At 58.7% G+C, this 25,692-nt stretch overlaps 1 protein-coding gene across 1 annotated transcript; it reads right to left on the reverse strand.

The window, feature by feature from the left end:
• Window positions 1-242: 242 nt before the first annotated feature.
• Window positions 243-22,018, reverse strand: PTH1R (parathyroid hormone 1 receptor). The gene is made up of 15 exons (XM_055558109.1): window positions 21,851-22,018; window positions 20,699-20,821; window positions 9,916-10,018; window positions 7,941-8,075; window positions 6,236-6,346; window positions 6,007-6,125; window positions 5,722-5,816; window positions 5,356-5,548; window positions 4,758-4,911; window positions 3,182-3,242; window positions 2,777-2,843; window positions 2,300-2,394; window positions 1,537-1,678; window positions 1,392-1,433; window positions 243-752 (listed from the first exon to the last, which is right to left on the reverse strand). Exons 2-15 carry the CDS (start codon window positions 20,771-20,773, stop codon window positions 375-377), a joined length of 1,770 nt encoding a protein of 589 aa, XP_055414084.1. The 5' UTR covers window positions 20,774-20,821; window positions 21,851-22,018; the 3' UTR covers window positions 243-374.
• Between the last annotated feature and the right edge of the window lie 3,674 nt (window positions 22,019-25,692).

Genomic DNA, 25,692 nt, shown 5'->3' on the forward strand with positions numbered 1-25,692 from the left:
TCTACTGTCAGTGCTGGGTGACAGAGACTGTGGGCCAGAGCTTCTCTAGGCTTAGACAGTGGCCTCTCCTGGGCCCTTTCTGCCCCCTGCACCCTGATACCCCAAGGGGCTGGCCCACGGTTCCCAGACCCCACTCCTGAGATGAGACCAAGAACTCCCCCATGGCTCCCAGCCCCTCCCCTCCTGCAATGAGTCCCCAGTTCAGACCTCAGGAAGCCAGACACTGCTTCCTTTTCCCTTTTCTTGTTTGTTTTTTTTTTTTTTTCCTGTTTTGTCCTCCCAGTCCCAGCCCTGAGTGGGCAACTGTCCAACAACCCGTCTCTTGGTCCGCCTGTCCACGCTCATGTCCACAGGTCCAACCCTCGGGTCCCTGATCACATAACTGTCTCCCACTCCTCCTGCAGCAGGACAGGTGGCCTCTCTGGCGCACAGGCCTCCTCATCCAGCCCCGAGCAGGAGCCATTGAGGAATCCATCTTCCTTAGGAGCAGCCACGGCAGGTGGTGTGGCCTGGAGAGCCGGGGACCCTGACTTGGTGTGGCCAGGCAGCGGGGGGTGGCCATTGGTGGTGGCCGCGGGCAGCAGGCGGGGGCTGAGGGGCAGGCCAAGTCCCGTGCGGGGCCCTACATTGGTCACGCTTGTGTGAGACACCATCGGACCGTAGCTGTAGCTGCTGCTCCCGCTGCGTGCCTTGCGCTTGAAGTCCAGTGCCAGTGTCCAGCGGCTCCAGGATTTCTTGATCTCAGCCTGTACCTGGGGTGTCAGTAGGAGGGCAAGCAGTCAGGTGTGCCCCAAGCCCTTCTGCCACATGTCCCCAACCCCAGCAGTGCCCGCATCCCTGCCCCTAACAACGCTCAGCACTATTACTGGAAAATTTCAAGGCCAAGAAAAATCCCGTCATTCTCAGAACATGGTGCCTGGCGGCAGGCAATTGACACACCCAGAATGTAGAAGGCTCAAATGACCCCAAGGGTAGCTGAGTGTTCAAACTGGATGACAGACAATTCAACCGTGGGGTTGAGAAAACGCTTGGCTGTGCCCACACATCCTGAGCCTGAATCATCTGGAAAGACTTCTCTCTGCCTTCAGAATGTCCTCTGGGATGCTCTTGGAGGAACAAAGTGAGAACCAGGCAGGAGAATGAAGGGACAGGACTTGGGCAGCCCCTGGCACTTCTTTTTTTATTCTTTAATTTCTTTTTTTAATTTTTAGATTTTTGGGCACACCACACGCCTTAGTTCCCCAACCACTGATCAAACCCAAGCCTCCAGCAGTGGAAGCGTGGAATCCTAACCACTGGACTGCCAGGGAGTTCCCCCTTCCCCACCCCACCCCTGGCCCCTGGAACTCCTGCAGCCTCCCCGTCTTGCCCCAGTCTGGCCCACCGCTTACCTCGCCATTGCAGAAACAGTATATGATGGCAACAAAAAATCCCTGTGGAGAGAGGGTCGTGGGTCAGGGCCCAGAGAGGCATCTGGAGAGGGTGGAATCAGCCTCCCCCACCCCACCCGTCCCTCCCACCCTCAGGGCTGCACACCTGGAAGGAGTTGAAGAGCATCTCGTAGTGCATCTGGACTTGCCAGAGCGTCCCTGAGACCTCGGTGTACGGCGTGGCCATGAAGACGATGTAGTGGACGCCGAAGAGCGGCATGAGCACCAGTGTGGATTTGAGCAGCTTCCTGGGCCAGTGGGGCAGGCGGGTCAGGGTGGAGTCACTTCGGCCTCAACAGGCACTGTGCACCTCGACCTGCCAGCCCCAAGCTCCAGAAGCCACTAAAAGGCCCGGAGCTCTGGCAGTTCACCTAAGCCAGTGACACTTTGCTGTCTCAGCAAAGAGTGAATAGGGCCCCTTGATTCTGAGGTGTCCCAGAGTGGGCCATAAGCTATGTTGTCCTGTCCCTGCACCTGCTGGTCACTCTGCTGGTGCTCCCCTCACTTATCCCATTGACCCTCCTCAGGTTTCAGCCAAACTTCCACCTTCTCAAGCTCACCCACTGCCCACCTGTCTCTCAGACTCCCTGGGACCAGCTCTCTGAGGAGAGGTCTGGGTTTGTCCTGCCCTCACAGACCCCAGCTTGAGTGCAGGGGCCTGGTACCAAGTGGCCCAGGCTGGCTTAGGGGGCGCCCCCAGAAGCCAGGCAAGATCCCACCACGGCTGGCAGGGCCAGCCAGGGAGACAGGAGCTGAGCCCTTCCTTGAGACAGGCTCATCCCTGGGGCCTCTGCCTGCTTTTGAATGTGCTGCTGGGCTCCAGCGACCCCTGGGCTCTGAGGCGTCTAGGCACGGCAGACGTGGCTCACCGGTACTGCTGCCGCGTGTCACACCGGCCAGCATTGGTCTCTCGCAGCTTGGTGGCGAGAACCCGGACGATGTTGATGAAGAGGATGAAGTTGAGCTGTGGGAGTGACGCAGGGCTGCATGGGTCTTGAGGCCGCAGCCCCAGCAGGGAGGGGCGAGGACTCTGGGACCCACAGCCCCGCCCAGGCTCTGCTCTGCCGAAGCGTGTCTCCAGGTGGCTCCTGAGGTCCTTGGTTCCCCACGTGGACTGGGGTGGGGGTCAGCTGCCTCTCTAGCACTGTGGCTCTAACCTTGGGGTCCAGAGGCACCCCTATAGGTCCCCGTCAGGGGCTGATCACCGGGACCCAGGGACCACACTCCTGCCCGGCCCTGTGGCTCTAACCTTGGGGTCCAGGGGAGCCTATGTAGGTTCCCATCAGGGGCTGATCACCGGGACCCAGGGTCCACACTCCCGCCTGGCCCTGAGGCCCCTTGCTCACCACAATGGAGGCCAGGATGGGCACCTGGATGATCCACTTCTTGTTCCCGGAGCTGAGATCCCAGCACCTGAGAAGGCCGAGGCCGTCAGCCCCCACACTCCCCACAAGGAGGCTCCAGGGCAAGTCGGTTCTGACATCAGCTGCACTCCCCCGCCCCAGAGCACAGGACAGGGGAGTGGGGATGTGGTCGGGCCCGAGGCCACCCACAGAGCCCCTTCTGCAGTGGCCTCTGGTGACCCTGAGTGGGCACCCAGCTTGAAGCTGGGCTGAAAACTCCTGAAACTGGGGCCGCTCAGGGCCAGGGGCCAAGAGGTGCCCCCTCATATGTTCTACAGAGAAAGAGGGTACCAGGGGTGTCTCTGGCCTGTGTCCCAGCCTCCTGCTCCCTTCTCCAGCTGGACCTACCCGGTGTTGGCCAGGGTAGCTCTCACACCAACCCACACAGCCACGAAGATGGCAGGCAGACCTGTGGGCAGAGCAGGACAGAGTGTGAGGGGCTCTAGCTGCTGCCCACTTCTGTGCCATTCCCCTCATCCCTGGTGACCCCGGCTTAGCCCCCCACTGTCCCTGACCCCCCTCACCCTGGGCAAATGGGCTGCTTGCTGACACAGCCCTGCTCTTACATGTGCTGCCCTGCGGTCCCCACAGCCTCCCCTCAGGGCTCCAGCCCCCAGGACCCAGTTCAGCCCTCTGCCCTCATCTTGGTTCTGTATCTTGTACCACACACATGCACTCCTGTTGGGCACTTGGTGAAATAAGGGATCAATAATTTATCCACACCTAGTCCATTCTGCCCTCCCCTCCCCTAAAGGGTACTGTTCTGGGCTGAGGGCTCCCTGTGGAGGGGAGCTTACAATCAGGGGTCTTCTGTTCCAGCATACCCCCTGCTTTGAAAAGTCCCCATGGATGAGGATGGATAGTGTGAGGGTTGTTGATCCAGGAGCTACAGAGGAATCTCAGTGTGCCTAGGCCCGAGCCAGTTCAGATGGTACGTGGTACTTCTGAGTGAGTTTTGCTCTAGGAAGGAGCCCCATTCCCCACTCTCCACCCGCTCCCACTTCATTCTAGGTCAGGTGTTCCCTTGGGAGGGGCAGGGCATGACCTGGGTTTGTGCATGGAAAAGAGCTGTGATGTCCCTGTGCCACAGAGTTCTGTCTGTTCCCTTATCTGTGTGCGGACACCCTCTACCCCAGAACCTGCATCAGCCTGCAACTCTGGGGCTTGCCATGGGTGAGGTCAAGGTCAGAGTGTCCACCAAGGAGCAGGGAGGCTAGGATTATCGATCTGAGGGCCTTGAGGTGCTGAACGCGGGGAGGGCTCCACCCACCCAGCCTGCCCCTCTGCAGTCTGGCCAGTTGCCCCGGAGCCCGGCCAAGCTCTGGAGCTGCCAACAATAATGGACAATTATCGGTAACTCAATCCCGGAGCCCGTCGGGGAGGAGGGCAGAGCCCCAGCAACCCATTCTGCAGAGGGGCTGTCGAAGCCCAGAGGATGCTATAGAGCCAGGGCCTCCAGTTCTGGGCCACAGACCCTGTGCACGGGGGTGGCAGAGGCCTGCATAGCTCCACGCAGTGTGGGGAGTGGTGGAGAAACAGGACTCAGGGTGGAGGGGGGTGTTCCGGATCCCAGCTCCAGTACTGGTGATACAGTGACAAGCATAGCCGCCTTCCAACTCCAGCCTCACGCTGACCTCTGACCCAAGGTCCGCTCTGATCCTGAGTGGAGTCTTGACCTGAGAATTGCCTTCCCTCTCCTGGCCTGAGCCTCAACTCCAGGTGAACCTGCCTCCAGGAGAGCCCCAACTTCAGGCTGAGCCAACCCCAAGTGAACCTCTGGCCAAGCCCTGCTCCCTGAGCCTGGGGAGTCAGCCTGGGGGGCATCTCCTGCCCCACATCCAGCACAGGATGTGCTGTGTGGGTGCCTTTCACGCAGTGGCACTCTCTGACCCTACTGTCCCACCCTGCCCGCGTGCCTGCGTACCCCAGCCGAAGACTGTGAAGCCCCAGAGGTACTTCTTCTCTGAGAAGAAGGCCATGAAGATGAGGCTGTGCAGATACAGCCCCTCCACCAGAATCCAGTAGTAGTTGGTGGCCAGGAAGTAAAGGAAGAAGGTCACAGCCACCCGGCAGCCCACCTAGGAGACCAGCTGGTGTTAGCCAGAGCGCAGGGCCTGCATCTGGGGAGGGCTGGGAGGGACTGAAGGCAGGCAGTGGTAGGGGATGCCGGTAAGATCAGACAAGATCCTCTAAGGGCAGGGGCTGAGGAGTGTGTGCTGAAAAGATAGGAGGACACTCAGAGCAGTGGTGGGGACGCGGGGATCATGGAGAACAGGTGGGGTGGTTGGGGGCCTGGGCTGAGGCAGGAGAGTTGATGAAAGTGCACGCCGGGCGGGGAGGGGATTCACAAAGCCCTAGGCAACAGGGCTTGGAGGGATGCAAAGGGTGGGTGTGAGCGGCCCGAAGCGCGCGCGTGGTCGCAGGAGACAGCTGAGGGTGAGGGTGCGTGGGGCTCCCGCGAAGCGGGCGGTGGCGAGGGGCCCAGGGCGGCCGGGCGCGGGCCGCCGGAGGGGGGCACTCACGTAGCCGGCGGCGGCGGCGGGCGGCGGCGGTGCCTGGGCGATGGCGCGCAGCTCTTCCTCCGTGAGGCGCTCAGCCTCGTCGAGGGCGGTGCCCGAGTAGAGAACCGCGTCCTTGACGAAGATGCTCACGGCGCGAAGCATGAAGGACAGGAACAGATGCATGTGGATGTAATTGCGTGTGCAATGCAGCCTCCTGCAGGGCGCGCGACAGCACGGTGGGTGGGGGGCACGGGGGCGCGCGCTGGGCGGGCAGGGGGTACAGGGACGGGTAGGGAGGCCCAATTCTTCGGCCCCACCCAACCATGCCCTTGGCCCCGCCCACGTCCCCTCCCCACGGACCCCCGTCCCATTCCTCGCCCCGCCCACCTAAAGTAGGCCAGGATGAGGACCGCCACGGTGAGAGATGCCAGCGAGACGGAGTAGCCCACGGTGTAGATCATGCCCAGGCGGTCAAACACCTCCTGCGCAGGTGGGGAGTTACCGTCAGAGCCCTGGGACTCGGGTGAGCACCAGGTTAAGGGTCGGAGAGCGCAGGTACATTTGCTGGAGGAGTCAGGACTAGGTCAGAGGTCACCGGGGGTGGTGGTGGTGGAGGTGGGGTAGCCTGATCCTGGTCAGGTGAGGGCGGGAGAAGGGGGGGAAGACTCGCACCCGTTCGCGCGTCTCATTGGTCAGGAACTTGACGCACTCGCTGTAGTTGGCCCACGTGCGGTTGTGCCCAGGCACCAGCTCCCAGCTGCCATTGCGGTCACAGCGGCGGTAGGCATGGCCTGCAGGTCCGCAAGGGGGCTCAGGGCAGTCAGGTCTGGAACCCCTGAACCCCTGAGCTTCAAGTCCTGATGGTGCCCGGGGTCCCCCACCCTACTCCAGCCTGCCTTACCTTTGTGATTGAAGTCATAAATGTAGTCGGGACAGGGCATGGCCACCACCTCCCCTGGAGCCCCCAGCGGCCAGCACAGGATGTGGTCCCACTCCGGCAGGCAGGGGCGCCCTGTGTCCACAGAGACAGAAAAGGTGGAGGACACCTGTCTAGATCCAGTTAGTGACCCAGAGGAATACACACACCTGTGGTCGCTGACTCCTGCAGGGTGCAACCCTAAGACTGGAGAACTCAGACTTGGAGAATTCTGGAGAGAATGTATTGAGCCCTTACTCCCGACTGTGCCCTGCATGCCCCGGCCTCCTAGAATTCACTACAGCCCCTCCTTGTGGGTGTTGGCAACGGCCCCATTTTCTAGATTGGCTAGCAGAGGCCAAGAGAGGTGAGTGATTTGCCAAGGTTATACAGCCCAGGGCTCTGCCCTCCTCAAGTTCTCAGCCCTGGACAGGCCTCCCTCTTTTCTGTTCTTGGTCCCACCTTCCAGGTGTCCCTGGAGAAGGGCAAGTTCCCAGAGTAACTCTCCTTCAGCTGAGAATGCTTCCAGCATGATCCATGCCCAAGGACCATGGACTGGAGGCAGGAACTCTCGTTTCCAGTGCCAGCTGGACTCCTGAAGAGCTGCCCACCTCATGCAGGTGTCCACCTTCTTTGCACTTCAGTTCCTTTACTGGGGAATCGGGATTGATACGCACTTCGCCACTACCCGAGATCCGCCCCGAGCACCTGCTCTCAGACTCTGGTGACCACTCATGGAGGGACATATAATCCCCCAAATCTATAAGTGCTAATTGTGGGATTCAAGGCAGGGCGACACATCCCACTTTGGGGCTCCAGCCTCACAGCAGAGATGCTAAGTGACCTTGGAAAGATTCCAGCCTCTGAATTTTCCACTTCCCACCCCCAGCTCCCTTCTCTCTCTCCACAGAGCTCCAACCACAGGACTCTCCAGCCACCCTGGAAGGTTGCCTTGATGGCTAGACCCACCCTGGCTTGGTGAAAGGCTCTCTGTCCTGGGCACCATATTCCCAGCCCCGCCTGGCCAGGCCTACAATTCCCTCTGATCCCTGGGGAGCCACAGGGTGACCACAGCCTCCCAGATGTGGCCCATCTGGAATCTGCTGCCCACCCAGCCGGTTCAAACTGGCCCTGTGGCTGCAGCCTGGGTTCCACGTTTGTCTCTCCTTACCTCCCCCAGGGACAATGCAGGCCACATGTCCGTCCCTCTCTTCTCTGCCCTCCTCCTCCCCCTGTCTGGCCCCACCCTATTCACAGCTACCTTCCTGTCCTGCCCCCCCTCTCCTTACAACCCCATGTGTCTTGATGCACCTCCTCTGACATATTGAGTCCCCGTCCCAGTGCCTCTTGGTCCCCTCTGTCTCCCCCTGCCTCTCTTTATTTCTGTCTCTATGTCTCCATGTCTCTCCCAGCCTCTCCCTAGCTCCTCTCTTTCCCAGATTTCTCTGTCATCTCTCTCCATGGGAGGGGCCATAACCCAGAGTCTACCCCTGAGGTGTGTGGGTCAAGTTCTCTGCCCACCTCTCGGGGTCCAAGCCCATCCAGCTTGCCTGCCCACTCCGCTCCATCTCCTCCCAGCACCTCCCTTCCTCCAAGAGCCAAGGAGCGTGACGTCACATGGAGGCAGCAGAGCCATGGGGCAAGCGGGTCCAAGTTGGTCTCAGATGGTTGCATGGAAGCACAGACGTACCTCGGGGCCTGCTGCCAGTGGGCACTTCCCTGTCCTCCTCGGACTCAGGGTGGAGCTTCCCAGATGGCTTCTCTTTCTTGGGCTTCCCTGATGTGGACGCGGAGGCCCATCCTTTGTCTGATTCCATTATGTCGGCTGGAGAAATCAGGGCAGTTATGGCTGTCAACAGTGCCGCTACTGCAGGAAACCTGGGGTCCCCTCCTGCCTCGGACGCCCCCTCCACACGGTGAGGGCTGTCCCCTGCCCTGCTGACACCCAGCCTGACGACAGGTAGAGACGTGCTTTACAAACGGCAAAGTGCTTGCCAGGTACAGAAGTAATCAGCAGGCATGTAGACTGTCAACAAGGGGTTCAAAGAGGAGCGAACGCCATTCAGGTGTGGGATCAACTAGTAGTTTGAGCAGTAAATGCGGGCAGAAGTGTCTGATTCAGCAGTTGTAGCCAAAGCCCACCAGGGGGCGTATGGCAAAAGCAGACCGTGGTGGTTATGTCAGCAGAGAGGTTAGAGAGCAAAAAGGAAGTCTGGCCAGAGCGCCCCTGTAGGTCTAGAAGCCGGTGGTGTGAAAGACAAGAGCAAGAGTGTGCAGTTGTCAGGAGAGGGCTGATGAGCCCACCTACCCCATCCCCTGCCCTGGGATACCCGAATAAGGGGTTCACAGCTTCCACAAGGGACCCTGGAGCCTCTCCATCTCAGATGGGACCTGGCCTTTCCCTCTGTTAGAAGTCTGAGGTCTCTCTTCCTCGCTGAAAAGTCTTCCTCCTTATCTGACCTTCAGCTGCAGCCTCCTGGCCTTCCCATGTTGGGTTTTGTGGCAACAGTGGGATGATAATTGCAGACACCCTGGGCTGAGACAGAATGGCTGTGCCCATTTTCCCACCTGAACCTGAGGGCATCAGTAGGGTGGGGGTAGCAAGATATGATGGAGTGAGAAGGGAAGGCCTCCATGGTTCAACAGAGACAGCAGAGGGAGGTGCCTCCAGGCTTCCACAACCAGAAAGAGGGCTGGGTTCAGACACCCCCAGCCCCTGATGTGACTGGGGCAGGGGACCAGGGAGCCACTGGTGGGGCCAGTGTGGGCAGGGCTCTGACGGCAGAGACCATGTGAGTCCCTGTGAGTGGGAGCAGGGGCTGTGGGCTCCAGGGGATGTCACTGTGCGCTTGCGTCCGGGGTGTACATCACCACCTTCTCCCAGGGGTCTGAGGGCCAGTGCAGGGAGGCCAGTGCCCGCCAGTTAGGTGGGGTCTGGGTCTCTTCCAGGCTCGAGGGGATTAATGAAATAGAAGTCAGAGGCCGTGCTGGTTACTCATGAAGCCCCGTTTCTGCTTCCAGGAAATGGACTCAAGGAAGAGACCAGCTTGAGACTGGGGCGGGAGCTGTGAGGTCAGGTGACTGCCCCTCCCAGCTTGACCGTGGCTGGGGTTCCCTGGAGATGCCGTATTGGTAGGAGGGAGCGTTCCTACCCCTTCAGGAGACCTCTACTGGACAGTGACCATGACCGACATGGATACCCATCCGTATTCCTCTATTCTCCTTCCCTTCCAGCCCCATTCTCCTGAGCCTGGACACCCTGCCTTGCCCTGTGCCCAGGGGGCCTCTTTCAAAGATGTATTCAAGCTTCTGGACCGGCAGTGGGTACTGCTTCCTCCTCTAAGAGTCAGTCCTGGCCCACTCCGGCGCTCCTGCTCCTGGCGGGCCTCACCACATCTACCCATTAGAGATGATTCAGACTGTAGCTGCCTTCATGCCCTACTATCCCAGCCATGGGAGGGGTGGCTCAGGGCATCTCGGAACCTGCTGACTTTCAACTCACCTGACTCACCCCACTTTTGGTCCTCACTGTGGCCTGGCCCCCTTGACCTGGGCCCGCCCTCCCTTGGTGCCACCCGCCTTTGCCTCCTGGGCTCCCACCTTCCTCTGGCCCCTCTGTGTCTCTTGCCCTTGCCCCCCACACCCTCCTCCGGCCCCGCCCCCACCTGGCCTCTGCAGGACTTCTTTGAGCCGCTTCTCACATTGGGCCTGGGCACGGTGCAGCAGGAAGATCTGCTCCTCTTTGGTCATGACGTCATCTGCATCCACCTACCGAGCGGAAGGTCAGATTGCAGGCAGCACTTCCCCGCAGAGTGCTGGACGCCACAACTATCCCAGCCTCCTTGAGGGACACCCCCCCACACACACACACAAGAATGTGGGAAATCCGCCTTATGTAGCTCCATCTTACAGACAGGCAGCCTTGGCTTCAAGGGGAACGGCCTGACCTACCAGAGGGAAAAAAGGGGAAGGAAGAGGGGCTGTCCCCCACTTGTCCGATAGTAACCCCATAGAAGGCAGCTTCTGATAGTCGCTGTCCAGTCTGTTCCCCAAGGGTGCGTGGGAAAGGGATGGAATGTCCCAGGATGGATGCTCACCGGATCTTGCCGTCTGTTGGGGGCCCTGGGTAGGGAGGGGGTGGGTAAGCGGTGGCGAACCCTGGGGAAACAAACGGGGGGCCTGGATTCCTGCAAGTCCTAGTGCCCTTGGGACCTTAGGAGTCACCGATTTCCATCCTGGCCCTCTCCCCAGTCAGTGCTTTCCCCGTGAATGGCGAGTGCCTCGGCCCCTCCCACCCTTGAGGTCCCAGGAGGGAGGGGATGGAGAAACTGCTGGCAAGTGGTCTGGGTTGGGCGGGGCACTCGCGTGCAGGCTGTGGGTGGGAGTCACCCACATCCATCACTTATCTGGAAGCTTTCCTCCATCCCTGTAGACCCTGTGTTCTGATGATGTGGACAGACCTTGGTTCCTGCTCTCCCCTCTGCCCGGGATGTCCTTCCTTCCTTTCCTTCCAACATTGCACACCCTGGGTACTGGCTGCCACCCGCTAGGTTCACTGGCAGTATTTTAAGGACGGAAACAGGAACATCATGGCACGGGGGAGTGGGGGCGGGACTCACTCTGACCCTCTGTTTCCCTGACTTAGGGTTGGGAGTCAGAGGTTAAAGGCAGCATCCTGCCCCGGGAACAACTCAGTGTGCCCCGCCACTGCCATGAGGGACCACAAGAGGTTAATACATCCCCTTAGGCCCCACCTTCTCCTTCCAAGACAGGGCCGCGTCCTTGCAGAGCCCCAGAACTAGGGGACGTGTCCCATGAGACTACTCAGACCCAGAGCTGGGCTGTGACCCCTCAGACTCCACAGGGCAGAGCCGGGTTCTCTTAGACCTTCAGCGGGCGGAGCTGCATCCATTCAGACATCCCCCGGGAAGCCGGGTCCCTCCAGTCTGCGCGGAGCTTTGCAGGGCGGGAGAGCCCAGAGGAGGAGGCGGAGGGAGGCGGCGGCCGGGGAAGGGGCGGGTACCCACGCTAGGGGGAGGGCCGGCCGGCCGGGCGGGTCAGGGAGCCCGCTGCAGGGAGAAGTTAATTGACCGAGTCTCTTGGTGGCAGCAGCAAGGGCTTCTAGAGCCAAGGAGTCTCCAATTGGCTCGGTCGGACGTGGGTTCTGCTGGTTTCACTTAGCGGAGGCGCGTGCGCGTCTTCGCGCGTGCGCGTGCGTGGCTGCACATCCTGAGTGGCCGCGCATACGCCGTCTGGCGATGTGTGCACTTGTGTGTGCCCCTGTCTCTGTGTATTCTCACGTGGGGATCTCCAGCATGCACGATTGGGACGTAAGCCTGAGGTGTCTGTGAGGGTGTTTCTGGGCAAAGGTCCGCCTGTGCGTGTCTGCGAGTGTTTGATAACGGTTGCTTATTAGCCTGCATGTTTGCGGGTATCCGTGCTTTTTGCGCCCGTATCACTGGCATCTGAATTGGACCCTGAGATCTCAGCTGGACCCAGTGCCCAGGAAGGGCTGGAGAGATTCTCACGTGTTTGCTGCTGGCCCCTACAGCTTCTCTCATTTCCCCCACCTCCAGCTATGACTGAGCAGACTAGGGCAGAAGTGGCCCTGAGAACTGGGGTTTGAGGGAGGCAACTCCGGTCTGCCCTAATTCGGGGAGCTCCCAGACTAACCTGAGGTTCTCTCTGTGCCTCTGGCATTGGGGACCCAGGCTGCTGAGGGGTCTGAGCCCACCCCCACTACAGCACCCTTTCACCACCATTTCCATTATTCCAACTGGCACTCTGTCAGCTAGCACCATCATCACGTTGACCACCAACACAACCACCCCCCACCAGCACCAACCTCACCACCAGCAGCAGCACTACCACTATTAACACTGGCAAAGCCACCATCAGCACCGTGACAACTGGTAGCACATCATGACCATCACCACCACCAATGCCTTTTCCACCAGCACAATGAGCACCGCGACCGTCACCACCACCTCCAGTATCACCACCTCACCAGCACCATAGCCACCAAAGGCAACATGAGCACCATCCTGGCCAGCAGCCCCATAGCCACTCAGTACCATCTTTCGGGTATCTTAGTCTTACTCCCTCAGCCCCCCTCCCCACCACCCCTTCTCCTTCTGTCCACCTTTATCTCTTTCAAGACGAACAGATACTCACCATACTTGTTTTTGTTTTCTCCTAGCTGAGAGAAACCTCCCGAGTAGCTGACAGACTTCCACCAGTCCCCAAAGCCTGGCACACGGGCTCTCTCCACAGACAGATTAGCCCACTGATGTGACTGAACGTCACAGCTGGTGCCCTGGACTAAAGGCAGGCAGGCAGTCGTGGGTTGAAAACTGCCCATTTGGCAGACTGACAGACAGACAGGTGTGCAGCTGGGCGAGGACCAGGAACTCACTCCTTACCCTCTCAAAGGCCCAACGCATCTGCTCAGCCTCTAACTACTGCACTCTCTCTGTGACCAAGAGGAGGCACATTCTCTGCCCTGAACTGCCCAGGAAGTGCCCAGGGAATGCCCAGGAAGGGGGAGGGTATGTGCTTCAGGCATCAGATAGGCCCCAGATTCCTTCACCCACAGGGTCAGGGGCATCATCTCTGGCCTCCCTAAACTGTAGGACCCATTTGCCTGTCACCCAATCACAGCAGAACTGCCACTGCCGCAAGAAGAATTCACGTCAGTCAAGAAAGCACTTTCAGGACTTCCCGGGTGGTCCAGCGGCTAAGACTCTGCTCCCAATGCAGAGGATCTGGGTTCGACCCCCGGTTGGGGAACTAGATCCCACAGGGCACAACTAAAAGATCCTGCATGCCACTACTAAGACCTCGTGCAGCCAAATATATATATATATAAGCGCTCGCGCACGCACACACACACATATAAGCACTTTCCCAAGGAACGGAGGGCAGCCCTACATCAAGTGCACCCCCACTTGCTTTAGAGCCAGCACCCCTACCTGGGATGCCATCACAGCTCCCTGCACCTGCACCCTCTCATCTAAGGAGGTTCTGCCACCAGCACTGGAGCGTGAATCCCGCATCCACCACCAACTGGCTTTGTATCTTTGGTACAGTTGTTTAACCCGTGTGCCTTAGCTTTCCACCTGTAAAATCAGAACAATAAGAGGGCTGTTTCGGGGACTTCTCTGGTGGTCCAGTGGTTAAGACACTGCACTTCCACTGCAGGGGCCATGGGTTCGATCCCTGGTTGGGGGACTAAGATTCCACATGCTGTGCAGCACTGCCAAGGATAAAAATAAATAAATAACAGGGCTGCTGTGAGAGTTAAACAAGGCACTGCATGAAAAGCTCGGAGGTGGAGCTCCGTGCTCTACCTTCATGGAGGTGGAGGAGCTCCACCTTCACGGAGCTTCATGGAGGTGGAGCCCATGGAAAGCTGTTGGCTACCATTGCTACCAGGTCAGCAGCACCACCAAGTCGTGGCTTTCCAAGTCTGCTTATGGACCCCTGTGCTGCGGGACACCATGGGTGCCCCCAGGCTGGGGACCTAGAGAGACAGGGGAGATTGAGTAGATGACTGAGTCCACGGGGCCACAGCGAGGGGCACGGGCCGGGGATGGGGTTCCAGGGAGGATTGGGAGGCAGGGAGTACAGGACAGCCTGCAGGGTGAGGTGTGCCTGGCAAGCTTTGGGGGTGAAAGGCATTCCAACAACTCCAGATGTGGATTTCTGGATCCACCCTGGACTCACACTAAGATTCCAGGTCACTGCCAGACCCCCCACACTCGGGCTCAAGGGGCAGGAGGGCTCCCTCCTCTGCTTCTGCTCTGAGTGAGGAGGTTGTATCTCCTGGGACAGATTCAGAAAATGCTGATAGCTCTGATTCTCCTCCTGGCCTGGCTACTCCATCCTCTGCGCCCTCCTCAACCAGCCCCTTTCCCCCTGCAGAGTTCAGGTCTCCTTGGCCTGGCTCCTGGTAAGGAGGACTCAGACTTACATCATTTCAGATCCAGAGAGTCTGTGCATCTTGGGTCTCATTGGTGAGGACTGAGGGGCCGGGGGCTGCGTCATGGCCAGGGGTCAGTTAATCCATACGCACCACTGGTAGGGTCACTGAGCCCTGGGGACAGGTGTCCCGAATCCCCCTTCCTCCCACACCCCTCCTAGGGTCTTGGGTTAGGGCTGACTTCCCCTGACCTGACCACTGTAGAGCTTGGCTGCAGCACTCTCCCCACATTCCATGTTCCCACATGGAACCTTCCTGGGTGCACACATGTGCATGATCTGCAGTTTGTGAATAGGCAGGGAGAGAGGTGGCCTGGGAGCCCAGAGTTGGTATCTATGGGGCTCCAGGCAGGGTGCAGAGCGGGGCTGAAAGCCAGTATGTTATTTACAAACATAGAAGCTGCTGTCTCAGGGAGAGAGTAATGTGTGGTCAAGAAGCCCGGATGTGTTTCTCATTTCCTGAGTTCAGAAGCTCACAGGCAGAGAAAAGCCATCTGCTCAGTACCCCTCCCGCCGAGGGGTGGGGGCAAGCAGCTCCTTCTAACTCAGCTCCCGGGGTGCCCCCATGGAGGATGGTACTGGAGCTGGGAAGGCAGGGATGGTGGCAGTAGGGCTGATGCAGACAGTGAGTGGGGCAATGTGGAGGCCGGTGATGGCAATGGAGGTGTGATGGTGCGGAGTGGTGGAGAGCCAGCTCCATGCCACTGACCAAATGAGGGCTGCTCCTCTCGGTCCATCTCCTAACTGCCAAATTCCACACATTTGCTGTCTGTGATCCCAGACATGCCTACAATTCTCCTCCTTCGGGCAAAATGAAGGAGGAAATACAAGGGATCCTTCTTCAGCTGCTGACACCCCTGTCTCTGGGAAAGAGGCTCCTCTACTGATGGTATCTGCCTCAGGATGACCTTTTGGGTCATCTTATCCATCCCTCTGCCTAGGGTCAGCCTGGTTCCCTGCGGGGGCAGGCAGCTGCTGGCTTCTTGATCACCTCCAGAGAAAGCAGATCTACCTGCTGTTCATCACTGGGTGTGGCCAGTGTCTCCCACCCCATGACAGCCCCTCTGCAGGCTGGCACCCACCACTGCCCCTGGAGCTTTAACCACCTCTCCTCCACCTTCCATCACATCTCCGTCTTACAAACGCCGACACTGAGGGCTGAGAGCACAGTTAGAAAGAAGAGGGCCAGGAACGGAGCCAAGGTCTGCTTGATACCAAAGCAGCAGCAACTCCAGAGGATGGGAAACAAAGGAGGAGGTGCCCCGCCACATGGATCTGCTAGAGTCAGCCTCAATACCAGTTTTCCTTGGAGCCTTTCTGGATTGTATATTTCACTGTGTCAAGCAAGAGCCTCTTTGCAGAGCATCTAGAGCAGCTTCCATAGAGGTAATTTGGGGATGCAGATAGATGTGGAGGTGATCAGATGGTGATGGTGTTTATTGGTGATGGCAGCTTCCGCTCAGCTCTGACTGGGCAGAGAACAGCTGCTCGCTCACACATTAGGAGGAAGGGGAGTTCGCACCTCCAGAAAAGCCACAAGGAGAAAACCTTGGCTAACAGGAGACCCCCTGGTGACCTCCTGGCCTTCCTGCACCTCTTCTGCAGGTTCCACTACTGGGACCTGTGCTGGCACCCCTCGATGTCTCCCATGCCAGCTGGCTGGGGATTGCTCCCTGCCCCTTGCTGCCCTCCATCTGTCTGGCTGGCCAGAGCAGGCTGGGACGGGTTCCCTGCCGGGGACACTCCTGCCCCGCCACGCCACCGCTGACAAGTGCTGACTTTTCCTCCCCCTCGCCTGGCCTTCCTGAACAGGCTGCCTGTGTTCGGGGCTGGGAGGGGCTGGGGGGAGGCACTGTGACGCCTCTCATCCTGGCCAACGTGGACGCCTTCAGGGCAGGCAGTGGGATGGAGCCTGGGGTGGCAGAGTTGGCTGCTAGGACCCGGTGGATCTTCACAAGCAGCCTCTACCTGGGCTGGGGGAGCGAGGCCCAAAAGGATGGTATGTACTAGCCTAACCCTAAGGAGGTCAGCAAGACAGAATCCTTCCAAGTCTTACCTCTGCACAAGGCAGGTTCCAGAGCTGGGGGTTCTGAAAGGTTTGGGGGTTTCTGATGTCTCTTAGAGTCTGAGTAAAACTCTGCACCCTCTCCCAGTCGCACTGTATTTTGCAGACAATTTCTGGCGTCTGCAAATCCCCCACCCCACCCTTTCTTTTTCCTGGGGACTTTCTGAAAGAGCTGCCTTCCTGATGTGGTGGCCGGACCAGGGAGTGTCCCCAGAAGGCCCACAACAGGAATCTGGGGGAGGCCTCTTGACGCCTCATTAAAACATTCCGAAGAAAACCCAAATTCCCGGGAGGGTTCAGCCCCCTCCTCCTGCTCTGTCCACAGGCGCTCCCAGAGCTGCGGGTGGAGGGTTGGGGGTGTTTAAGGGCAGGTGATATAAAAAGCTTCAACAAATCAATACCAAAAAAAGACAAATAACCCATAGAAAGAGGGGTAATGGCTCTGAGCAAGCTCTTAGAAGATGGACCGTAAACCAATGTACAAGTCCAGAGGCTCACTGGTCATTAGCGAATTAACATGACAAGAGACACCATTTTTCATGTCATTCTCGTTAAAATGACAAGAGACACCACGGCAAACGTGAGGAAAAGAATCTTCAGACTATCCCTTGAAACAGAGACTGTGCGTTAGAGGCCTGCTGGTCACTCCTAGGGCCAAGAGTATAAACCCGCACGGGTGTTTTAGAGGGCCATTTGGCCATGTTTCTTGAAGTAAAAAAAAATATGCATGTTCTTAGACCCAGCAATGACAGGATCTAGAAATATCCTACAGGGAAATAGTTGCACAAGGGCATAGGAGGGCATTTCAAGGGGCTTCCCTGCTGCCGTCTGAAATCTCTCTCTCTCACACACACACACTTGAAAATTATGCAGAAACGATCTAAATGTACATTTCAAGGGACTGCTAATGAATCTCAGGCTTTGGAAATACTATGCAGCATTAAAAAAGACAGATTTATATTTATTGACATGAAGGTCTCCAAGATACACCTTTAAGTAGAAAAATGCATATGGCAGAGCCCTTATCTACAAACTGCCATCATTTACTAAAAAAAAAAACAGAAAATGACAGACTAAAACTATCTCCTTTGTATGGACACCAAAGGGACCTTTTTGGAGAAAAAGCTCTAGGAGAACATCTCCCACCCAGACTGTTTTAAAAAAAAGCTTTTTCTCTAGAACGGAGAATGGGGTTTGGGAGGAATCAAGGTTAACGTCTCTTTAATCTCTATTACTTGAATCTTCTATAAGAAAGAACATATTCAAGTATAGTTCTGAAATTAAAATAAGAAAATAAAAGTAAAATAGCCAAAGGATTCTACTAGAAATAAAGAAGAAAGAAAAGGAGGAAAAAGGAAGCCAGAGGGAGATATAGGGGTCTCCTGCCAGCAGAAGCCCTCAACCTACTTTGGAGGAAGAAGCTCAGTGCAGGTGTCTGAAGACCTGAGTTGAAATCCAACCTGGGGCACATACTCACTGTGTGACCCTCAGGGCCCTTTCCCATAAAATGGGTGGATGAACAGATGGAATGAAAAGCCTTGTGATGGTCTCTAGCTCAGAATCCGGGGATAGCCTCTGTTCAATACATGTCAGTTCCTCCCCATCTATAAAAGTGAGCCCCTTTGGCTAGCTGACCTTGGAGCATGCTAGGAGTGCTTCCGTGGAGTCCCACCCACCATGCCCTCTCCTGAGTCTGACCCTGAGGTCATATCTCTACACTCTAAGCCTGCCCCTCCCAACCCCACAATGCCGACCTGCAGTTTCTCCTTCACAATATGCATGCAGAGGGTGTCCTTAGGATGAGGCATCCCCAAGGACAAGCCCACCCCTTTCCCCGCTCCCCCACTCAAAATCTGTTGGCCCATCTCTCCCTCCAAATGTCACCCCACCTGACCCTCAACCTTACAGCTACTCTTTTCTGGCACATAAAAGATGGAAGGCACAAGAGGGACCAGCTGAGTCTGGCCACAGCCAGTATCCTCCCACTGGGAGACCTCTTGGTCCTGCAACTGTGAGGTCCCTGGACTGGGGCCAACTGGGTGGGCAGTATGTCGGTTTGGTGATGGGAAGCTATCTGCTGAGGATGAAGCGATATCCACTGGGTGTAGGAGAGGATGTAGGCAGACTGAGTTTCTTGCTGGCTCCAGCTGAGCCCAGGGGGCCCACAGGCTGTTGGGGGAACCCTCAGGCCATATCCTCGACCCCCAGAACCAGGGAAGGTTCAATGTACTCATGTCCCGTGTGTCAGCCACAGATGTTCCAATAAGGTCCCAGGGCAGACCCAGCTCTGGCATCCTTTCTCTTTCCCTACCCTCAGCCGTGGGCCAGGGCTAAGCCAGGCAAATTCTTTGCATGTGCCTCAGCTTCCCTGGAAAACAGTGTGGGTCCCCATGGGTCCCTGATAGAGGCACAGGGCTTGACCATGGTGGACACGCAACAAATAATGGTCGTTATTGGTTGTGTGAAGGTCAGTTAAAGGAGACAAAAACAGAACCCTTTCTCAGAGGGTTGTTGGAAAGACTGAACTAGCTAATATTGTAAAGTGCTTAGAACAGTGTTTGGTAAGTAGACAGAGGTAGAGAAGCATTTATTAAATAAAAACAAGGAAAAAAAAAACAGACCTGGGTGCAAGTGTGATCACAAATACACAACACATACGTATGCACAACCATGCTCCTGCAGTCACGTGCAGACCCACAGCCTCAGACACACGTGAACTCACACAAGGACTCGGACACTCGCAGTTACACAGACCCAGAGAATACCACGCTCCGAGTCCCACTGTGCCCCTCTTGGAGGCACAGATATACTCATAGGTCACCCACGCCCATGACCCCATCTATTCCTCAACAGTCGCTTGCACACATGCATGTCCACAGACCACGCTGGCTGGCTCTGCACAGTGGCTATGCTCATGCACCTTGGAAGGGGCCCTGGGAAGGGTGACCCTGGCCCGAGGGGAGGCTGGGAAATAGCTCTGGACCCTGGCATTCACCAGGGTTTTGCAGCACGCCTGCACAGGGTGCTGATCATCTCTGAACCTCGGTTTCCTCATTAACACATCCTTGTATGCAGCGATGTGTCTGGCTTTGGGGTGCCATGCTGTGTGGGCATGGACAACAGTGAATGGGATGTGCTAAAGCCAACAGAGAAGAGGAGAGCTGCAGATCAGGGAATTCTTAAGCAGATGTTTCTTTCTTGGTGTCTTTTTACAGACAGGGAAACTGAGGTGGGGACAAGGATAGCACAAGGTTACATAGGCTTTGGCAGAACTGGAAGAATCTAAGAGCTCCCGCCTTCCCACCTGGGGCTCCCTCTGGACAGGGAGCTGGGCAGGAGGGGGCCGTCTGCCTGTCTCTCTAGAAGGCAAATACCCGCACCTGGGAGGTGAGGGGGAGCAACTGAGGCCTTGAAGTCAGACGCACAGGCGGACAGTCTCCTCAGCAACGGCTGGTCCCCCGAGACAGGGCTGCTGTGGGATCCGACTGACGCCCCAGGAAATGATCCCAGACCTGGCCCAGAATGAGGAGGGTACTCACGCTTCGTGCCTCCAGCCCTCAGCCCCTGCCAGTCTTTCCCTATTTTTCTTTGCTATTCTTGGTCTGTCTACTCCTCCTGCCCTGGGGAGCTCTCACTCCCACCCTCTTTGTCTCTGTCTCTCTCTTCTCTCTGTCTAACCTCATCTCCTATTCTGTCGCTTCTTCTCCCCCGGTCCCCTGTTGGCCTCTGCTCTCAGGAGGGTACAACGTGGGTCCCCTCACGCACCCGATCGAGTTTCTCTTGTGGGAGTGTTTTGTGAGGTCAGTCTCCTTCAGGGGACCTCCATCCCTCCTCCATATACCACACCATACCCGCCTCCCTGGGCAGACATCTTCCAATCTGGGTGAAGCTGGACATGAGTGCAAGCCTGCATGTGTGTGTGCAATGGTGCAAACTGGAGGGGGTCCCTGAACCCTACCCCCTGACGTCAGACCAACAGCCCTGTGTCCCAGATTGCAAACAAAACTTGCAGAAAACACAGGCCCCCAGAGCAAAGTCTGTGGGATCCTACCTCAGTCAGGGCCAAAGCCCAGTCTTCTGCTAGATCACACTGTCATCTTCAAGGGAGACACAGAGCAGAGATGCTCTTAGAAGCAGAAGACAGGAGAACCCCAAACACAGATTTCCAGACCTGGGACCCCAACCCCAGGCTTCAGAAATAAGGAAACCTTTATAGGCATCTGCAACCCGGAGTTCAGACATCCCAGAGTCAGCAGGCACCAAGGATCCCGGGCTGGAGGGGACCCCCACCCAAAGTTCAGATTATTGGGGAGAACTCAAGCCTCTGAGCCCTCACACATCCCCCCTCCAGGGACCCCAGAGCAAGCCCGAAGCCTGTCCGGGAGTGTGAGCGGGTGACTTACCAGCGCGTATGCGGAGCTGAGCACTGGGCAGCAGAGCAAGAGCGCCAGGCCGGGCGCGATCCGGGCGGCCCCCATCGCCACCGCCTAGGGCCCCGTCCCTCGGGGCAGCCGCCGCCGCCGGCCCTGGTGGTGGTGGTGGTGGTGGGGTACAGAGCTGCGTCAGGCCGGGCTGCCCCGCCCACGCCACGGCCTAGGGGACCCCGGAGGCCCGGCGGCCCGAGGCCCCGGGGCCCGGCGCGGGGCCCATGCGCGGAGGGCTAGCGAGCGAGCGCAAAGGAGAGAGAGAGAGGGAGGGAAGAAGGGAGGCAGCCGGGGGCCGGGCGGGCGGCGGGCGGGCGCCGAGAGCTGCGGAGCTGCCCGTCTGCCTCCGAGCGGAGAAATCACATCCATATGGCCGGGCCCCCCGCCCCCGGCCCGCCCCCCTCCCCCCCACCCCCACCCCGCGCCGCCTTTTCTTTCTTTTTTTTTCTTTTGGGGAACTGGGAGCTGTGGCTTTGCCCCCACGCCCAGTGGGGGAGGGGTCGGGGGAGGGGTTGGGGTCGCGGTCTGCGGGGGGCGAACGGGACTGTTATTTTTAGCTCCGCGGCTAGCGCAAGTCGGGGGGCGGGGCGGGGCAGGGGGCGCGTTTTGCGCAGCTCCGGGCGTGCAGCTTGGATACTCAAGCCCAACTTTGCAACGACGCTGAGCCCTTCGAGGATCAGGCCGCCAGCTCCTCGCCCCTCGGCCCCTTCAACCCCATCCCGTCGGCGGCGGGCTCGGGCAACTCCCTCTCCATCCTCGGCCGGAGCCCCGCCTGCGCCCGCGCCGCTAGAGCGCGCCTGCGGCCGGGACGCTCGGTCTGTCTGCCTGTCTGTCAGTCCGTCTCTAGCTCCCCCGGCCTTGGCCTCCGTTCCTCCAGCAGCCCCGAGCTCCGTTTCGGTCACTCCCTCGCTCCTTCCTTCCCCTCCCCCTTTTCTCTCTACGAAAACATTTGCAAGTTTCCAAAAAAGCCACGGAGCCGAGCGGCGCGGGGCTGACGGCTCCACGGGGCTTGGAAGAGGCGCCGCCGACCCCGAGACAATCCAGCCCTCCCGCCCGCCCGGGTCGGGCCGGGAGTCACCCTCCCCACCTCCATCCTCCTCCCCTCGCTGCTGGCCCCTAACCCCGACTTACTCCGAGCGCGCCGCCGCGGCCCCCGCCTAGCCATGGGTGTCGGGGATCCCCCGACAGCCTCCCCAGGACAGCGCCCCGTCCACGGCCCCGGGGGGACTTCATGGAGCTCTTGGGATCCCCCCTGGCCGGCCTGGCCTCCAGCGCCCCCCGCCCGGCCGCCGCTCAGAGCCGCCGCCCGCCGCGCGAGTCCCTCGCCTCGGCGTCTGCCGCTCCCCCTCCCCCCGCGGCCCGGGCGCCTCTTCCCTCCCCCGCGCCCTCCCTGGGCCTCTCCGCCCCCCGCTCCCCTCTGCCGTCTCCAACGCGGGTGTGCGGAGCGGCGGAGAGGAGCCCGCGGCCCCTGCTCCTGGACGATTCTCTAGAGGCCGCGGCCAGGGGTCGCACAGCGGCGGGATGTGAGTGTGCAGGGGACGGGGCCGGGAGCTCTGACATCGGGGCCCGAGAACGTGGCGCGAGCCGCTGCCGCCGCTTCATTTTCCTCTCCGGGAAAGCACAGACGTTATTTATTTTTTTTCTGATCGTCCGGCCCGGGCCGGTGAATAGCGGCCCTCAGCCGCGCAAACAGGCCCTCTTCACGGGCGGTACCCCGCGGGCCCCCGGCTGCAGCGCTGTCTGTTCGCCCGCGGGACTCCAGCTCAGGCTGGACCGGGATCCCCGGGGAGGCTGCTCGGCCGCCAGCCCCTAAGCCTGGCTCCGCCGCTGCCGCCCTCCCGCCCGCCCCGCCCTCTCCTGGACCCCCAGCCTCAGGCAGCTCCCGAGTGGGTCGGTGTGCTGTGCCCTAGGCCCGCCCCCGTCCCTCCCCGCGTTTCTAGCCTCACACCCCTCTCCCTCCCTCCCCAGTCTCTCTCCGGGGTCCGGGTCTCTCCGAATCTCTACCCATCCAGACGCCGGCCGGGCCTCTGTAGCTCCGCCCCTGACTCCACCCCGGGCGGCTAGAGGCTGCAAGACCCTAGACTCAGCTGAGCCCCCCACCATGAGGTTCCGCCTCTCTCTTCCACCCTTTCACACCCCCAAAAACTCTTGGCCGGCTCTGGCGCACTGGGGACCCTCGACTTGGGAAAAGGGCGGGAGGAGGCTTTGGGGGCGGGGGCCAGGCGGGGGCCGGGCTTATGTGCACCCGCCCCGCCCTGGAGAGGAGTGCTCAGAGGAGGGGGCCTTGGACCCCAAACCTACGACCTCGAAGTATACAGTGGGGAAGCTGAGTTTCAGGGAAGGCCGGGGGTGCCTGAAGCAGAGGGCTTTAGGCATCTTCAGGAGGAAGCTAATGTGACCGTCGGGACCCTAAGTGGCAACCCCAGATCACCCACTTACCAGTTGTGTAATCCTGGACACGACGACTCTCCTGCTGTCTGAGCCTCAGTTTCTTCATCTGTAAAATGGGAAGCTGACCAGCTGATTCAAAGGGCACTTTTGAGTTTATTGTTTTAGTGCCTCGGAGGTTGGGTATCTCTTGGGGTTTCCCAGAGACCGTGGACTCGAGGGCTCCCCAGGCTCACCCTGTGGAAATTGAGCTCCTCAGAGCCCTCAAACTGCCCCCATGTCTCAGGGTTGGCCCCTTTCTTCAAGATGAATGAGTGCACAAGCCCTAAGGCCACTGGAATCCAGTTGCTGCCAACTTTCCTGGCAACCCATCCCTGCTGCTGCTGCTGCTAAGTCGCTTCAGTCGTGTCCAACTCTGTGCGACCAGGCTCCGCCGTCCCTGGGATTCTCCAGCAAGAACACTGGAGTGGGTTGCCATTTCCTTCTCCAATGCATGAAAGTGAGAAGTGAAAGTGAAGTCACTCAGTCGAGTCCGACTCTTAGTGACCCCGTGGACTGCAGCCTATGCCTGCTCAAATTCACCCATCTCCCAGACTGTACCCACAGCGGTCTCCTTCACGTTTCTATGGCCACACTCTCTTCCATGCCCACTACCCTCAAGTTTCTCACCCTGGTGTTGAAGGACTGTGCTGTCGGAGGCAGTGTCCTCCAAAGGTGATTCTAGTTCACTAGACTCCTGGCCCTCTTTCTGTGTTCACTCCCCTGCGTTTGCCTTTGTAGTTTCCTCTTCCAGGCTCGTACTTCTTTGCCTGACATAAAGGACATCTCTGTCTCCTTGCATCTCCATCTCCTCCGTTATTGGGGAGGGTGAAGCCGCTGTGGTTTGGGGGCTGCTCCCTATGATGAATGGGCTCTTCTGGAACAAGAAGAGAGAGGCTCAGGTGTCCAGAGCAGGCACCTCAAGAATACTCCAGAGAAGCTTTATGTCTCTGTTTCTAAGCAATTCGATTCCAAGTTTTATGATTGGATGACCCACAGCCCTTGATGATAGGAAAAGCACGTTCACGGAGAGACTGGAGGCACTAAGGGGTAGCTAGCGCTGGCGGCTGACGCAGGGAGTCCTTCTCAGATCTGACACCAGCAACCTTGAGATTGAGAAGCAACAGTATTTCTGCTTGGGAGGACCAGGATGGGCTATGGATAGGGCTGCAGAGAAGGATCCAATGGGCTCTGGGCCCCGTAAGGGTGTTTCCTTAGCTATAATTCATGCGCCTCAGTCCAGACTTCTGCTGGACATTCCGTCACTGTGGGTGGGGCCTCTGACCCCTCTGAATCAGCCCCAGACCTCTGGTTAAAGTGCCACCATGGGGGTGGGGGGTGTCACACATTAACTGGTAGCACCCCAGTGCCTGGCAGAGCACAGCCCACCCTTTTTGACAGGCAAGCCCCAGGGCCCCAGGGTCAGTTTCTGGTGAGTTTCAGGTCAGTTTCAATGATGTCTGGAAAGGCCTGGTTGGGGGTGGTAAGTGGGAATAAGTCCGGATAGGGTCTCCCCTCTTTGACCCCCAGGCTGGGGCCTAGGAGGAGGGGCTAAGGCCGGCTGGAGCTCAGAACAGGAGCAGGGGCCGGACTCCGGCTCAGCAGCCCTGGGCTGACAGGCCTCTGCTGCCGTCACTGCCACCATGAGTAGGGCTCTGGCCAATGTACACAGACCCTGGGGCCAGAGTGGGCACCAGACTCAAACGGGAAAAACAAAGGCTCTCTGAGACCTCTGCAGCCTGGCCTCACTCCCTCAGAAAACCCCTTGCCCTAGCCTGGAGGCTATCTGGGAGAATTAGCCCACAGACTGAAACACCCCCACCCCCATCTTTCTTCAACCCTAGCCCCAAAGTCAGCCTGAATCCCAACCTCTGACCTGACCCTAGAGTTAGCTTAACCCCCACGCCTTACCCCTGCATGCTTATCCCAGTCTGATCTCTAACCCCTGATTGAACCCTGACCCCAAGCTGAGCCTCCACCAGGCCTCAATCCCAGACCTCTTTCCAGGTTCCTAGGCCCCTCTGGAAGCTGTTCAATGCAAGGGGCTGGCTGAGGAGGGGATGGCCAGGCCATAAGTGAGCCGAGGTGCCACTTTTACAGCCATTTCGGCTGCTCATAAACACCCCCCACCCGGATGAGTCACTGGAGGCTCCCAGGCAGCTGGTTGGGCAGCCCCCTCCCCTTGCAGCAGAAGGCCTGGCTTTCTCACTTCTCAGGGAGGCGAATGGCAGGAAGCTGGGACACAGGGGGCTGGGCTGCCCCGTCCCAAGCAGAGAACACTCCTGGGGCAGGGGCAGGGGCAGGGGCAGGCGGCTGTAGTTGTGGGATTTCTGTCCCTTCTGGTCACATGATCACAGCCCCCTGCTGCAGTAACACCAGATCCATAGGTGTCTCCTAGTAGGCATACCTTGTCTGCCCCGCGGGCACAGGGATACACACGCTTACCAAACGAGGTGCCCCGAGCCCCCCTCTTCCAGCTACACTCAAGTCCCAGGGCTCCCCTGGACCCCACTCACCTGGAACCCATAAGACCATCCAAGTAGGGC

This window comes from Bubalus kerabau, chromosome 20 (assembly GCF_029407905.1).
Source record: "Bubalus kerabau isolate K-KA32 ecotype Philippines breed swamp buffalo chromosome 20, PCC_UOA_SB_1v2, whole genome shotgun sequence".
Classification (NCBI taxonomy): domain Eukaryota; kingdom Metazoa; phylum Chordata; class Mammalia; order Artiodactyla; family Bovidae; genus Bubalus; species Bubalus kerabau.

What these genes read in the sequence shown, in the direction of transcription:
- PTH1R (XM_055558109.1), bottom strand. Translation starts at nt 20,773, where the DNA reads ATGGGGGCCGCCCGGATCGCGCCCGGCCTGGCGCTCTTGCTCTGCTGC. An exon ending in GCTACCCTGGCCAACACCGG is followed by an intron (nt 2,844 to 3,181) that starts GTAGGTCCAGCT and finishes CGGCCTTCTCAG; the next exon opens with GTGCTGGGATCTCAGCTCCG. An exon ending in CCATCCTGGCCTCCATTGTG is followed by an intron (nt 2,395 to 2,776) that starts GTGAGCAAGGGG and finishes TCACTCCCACAG; the next exon opens with CTCAACTTCATCCTCTTCAT.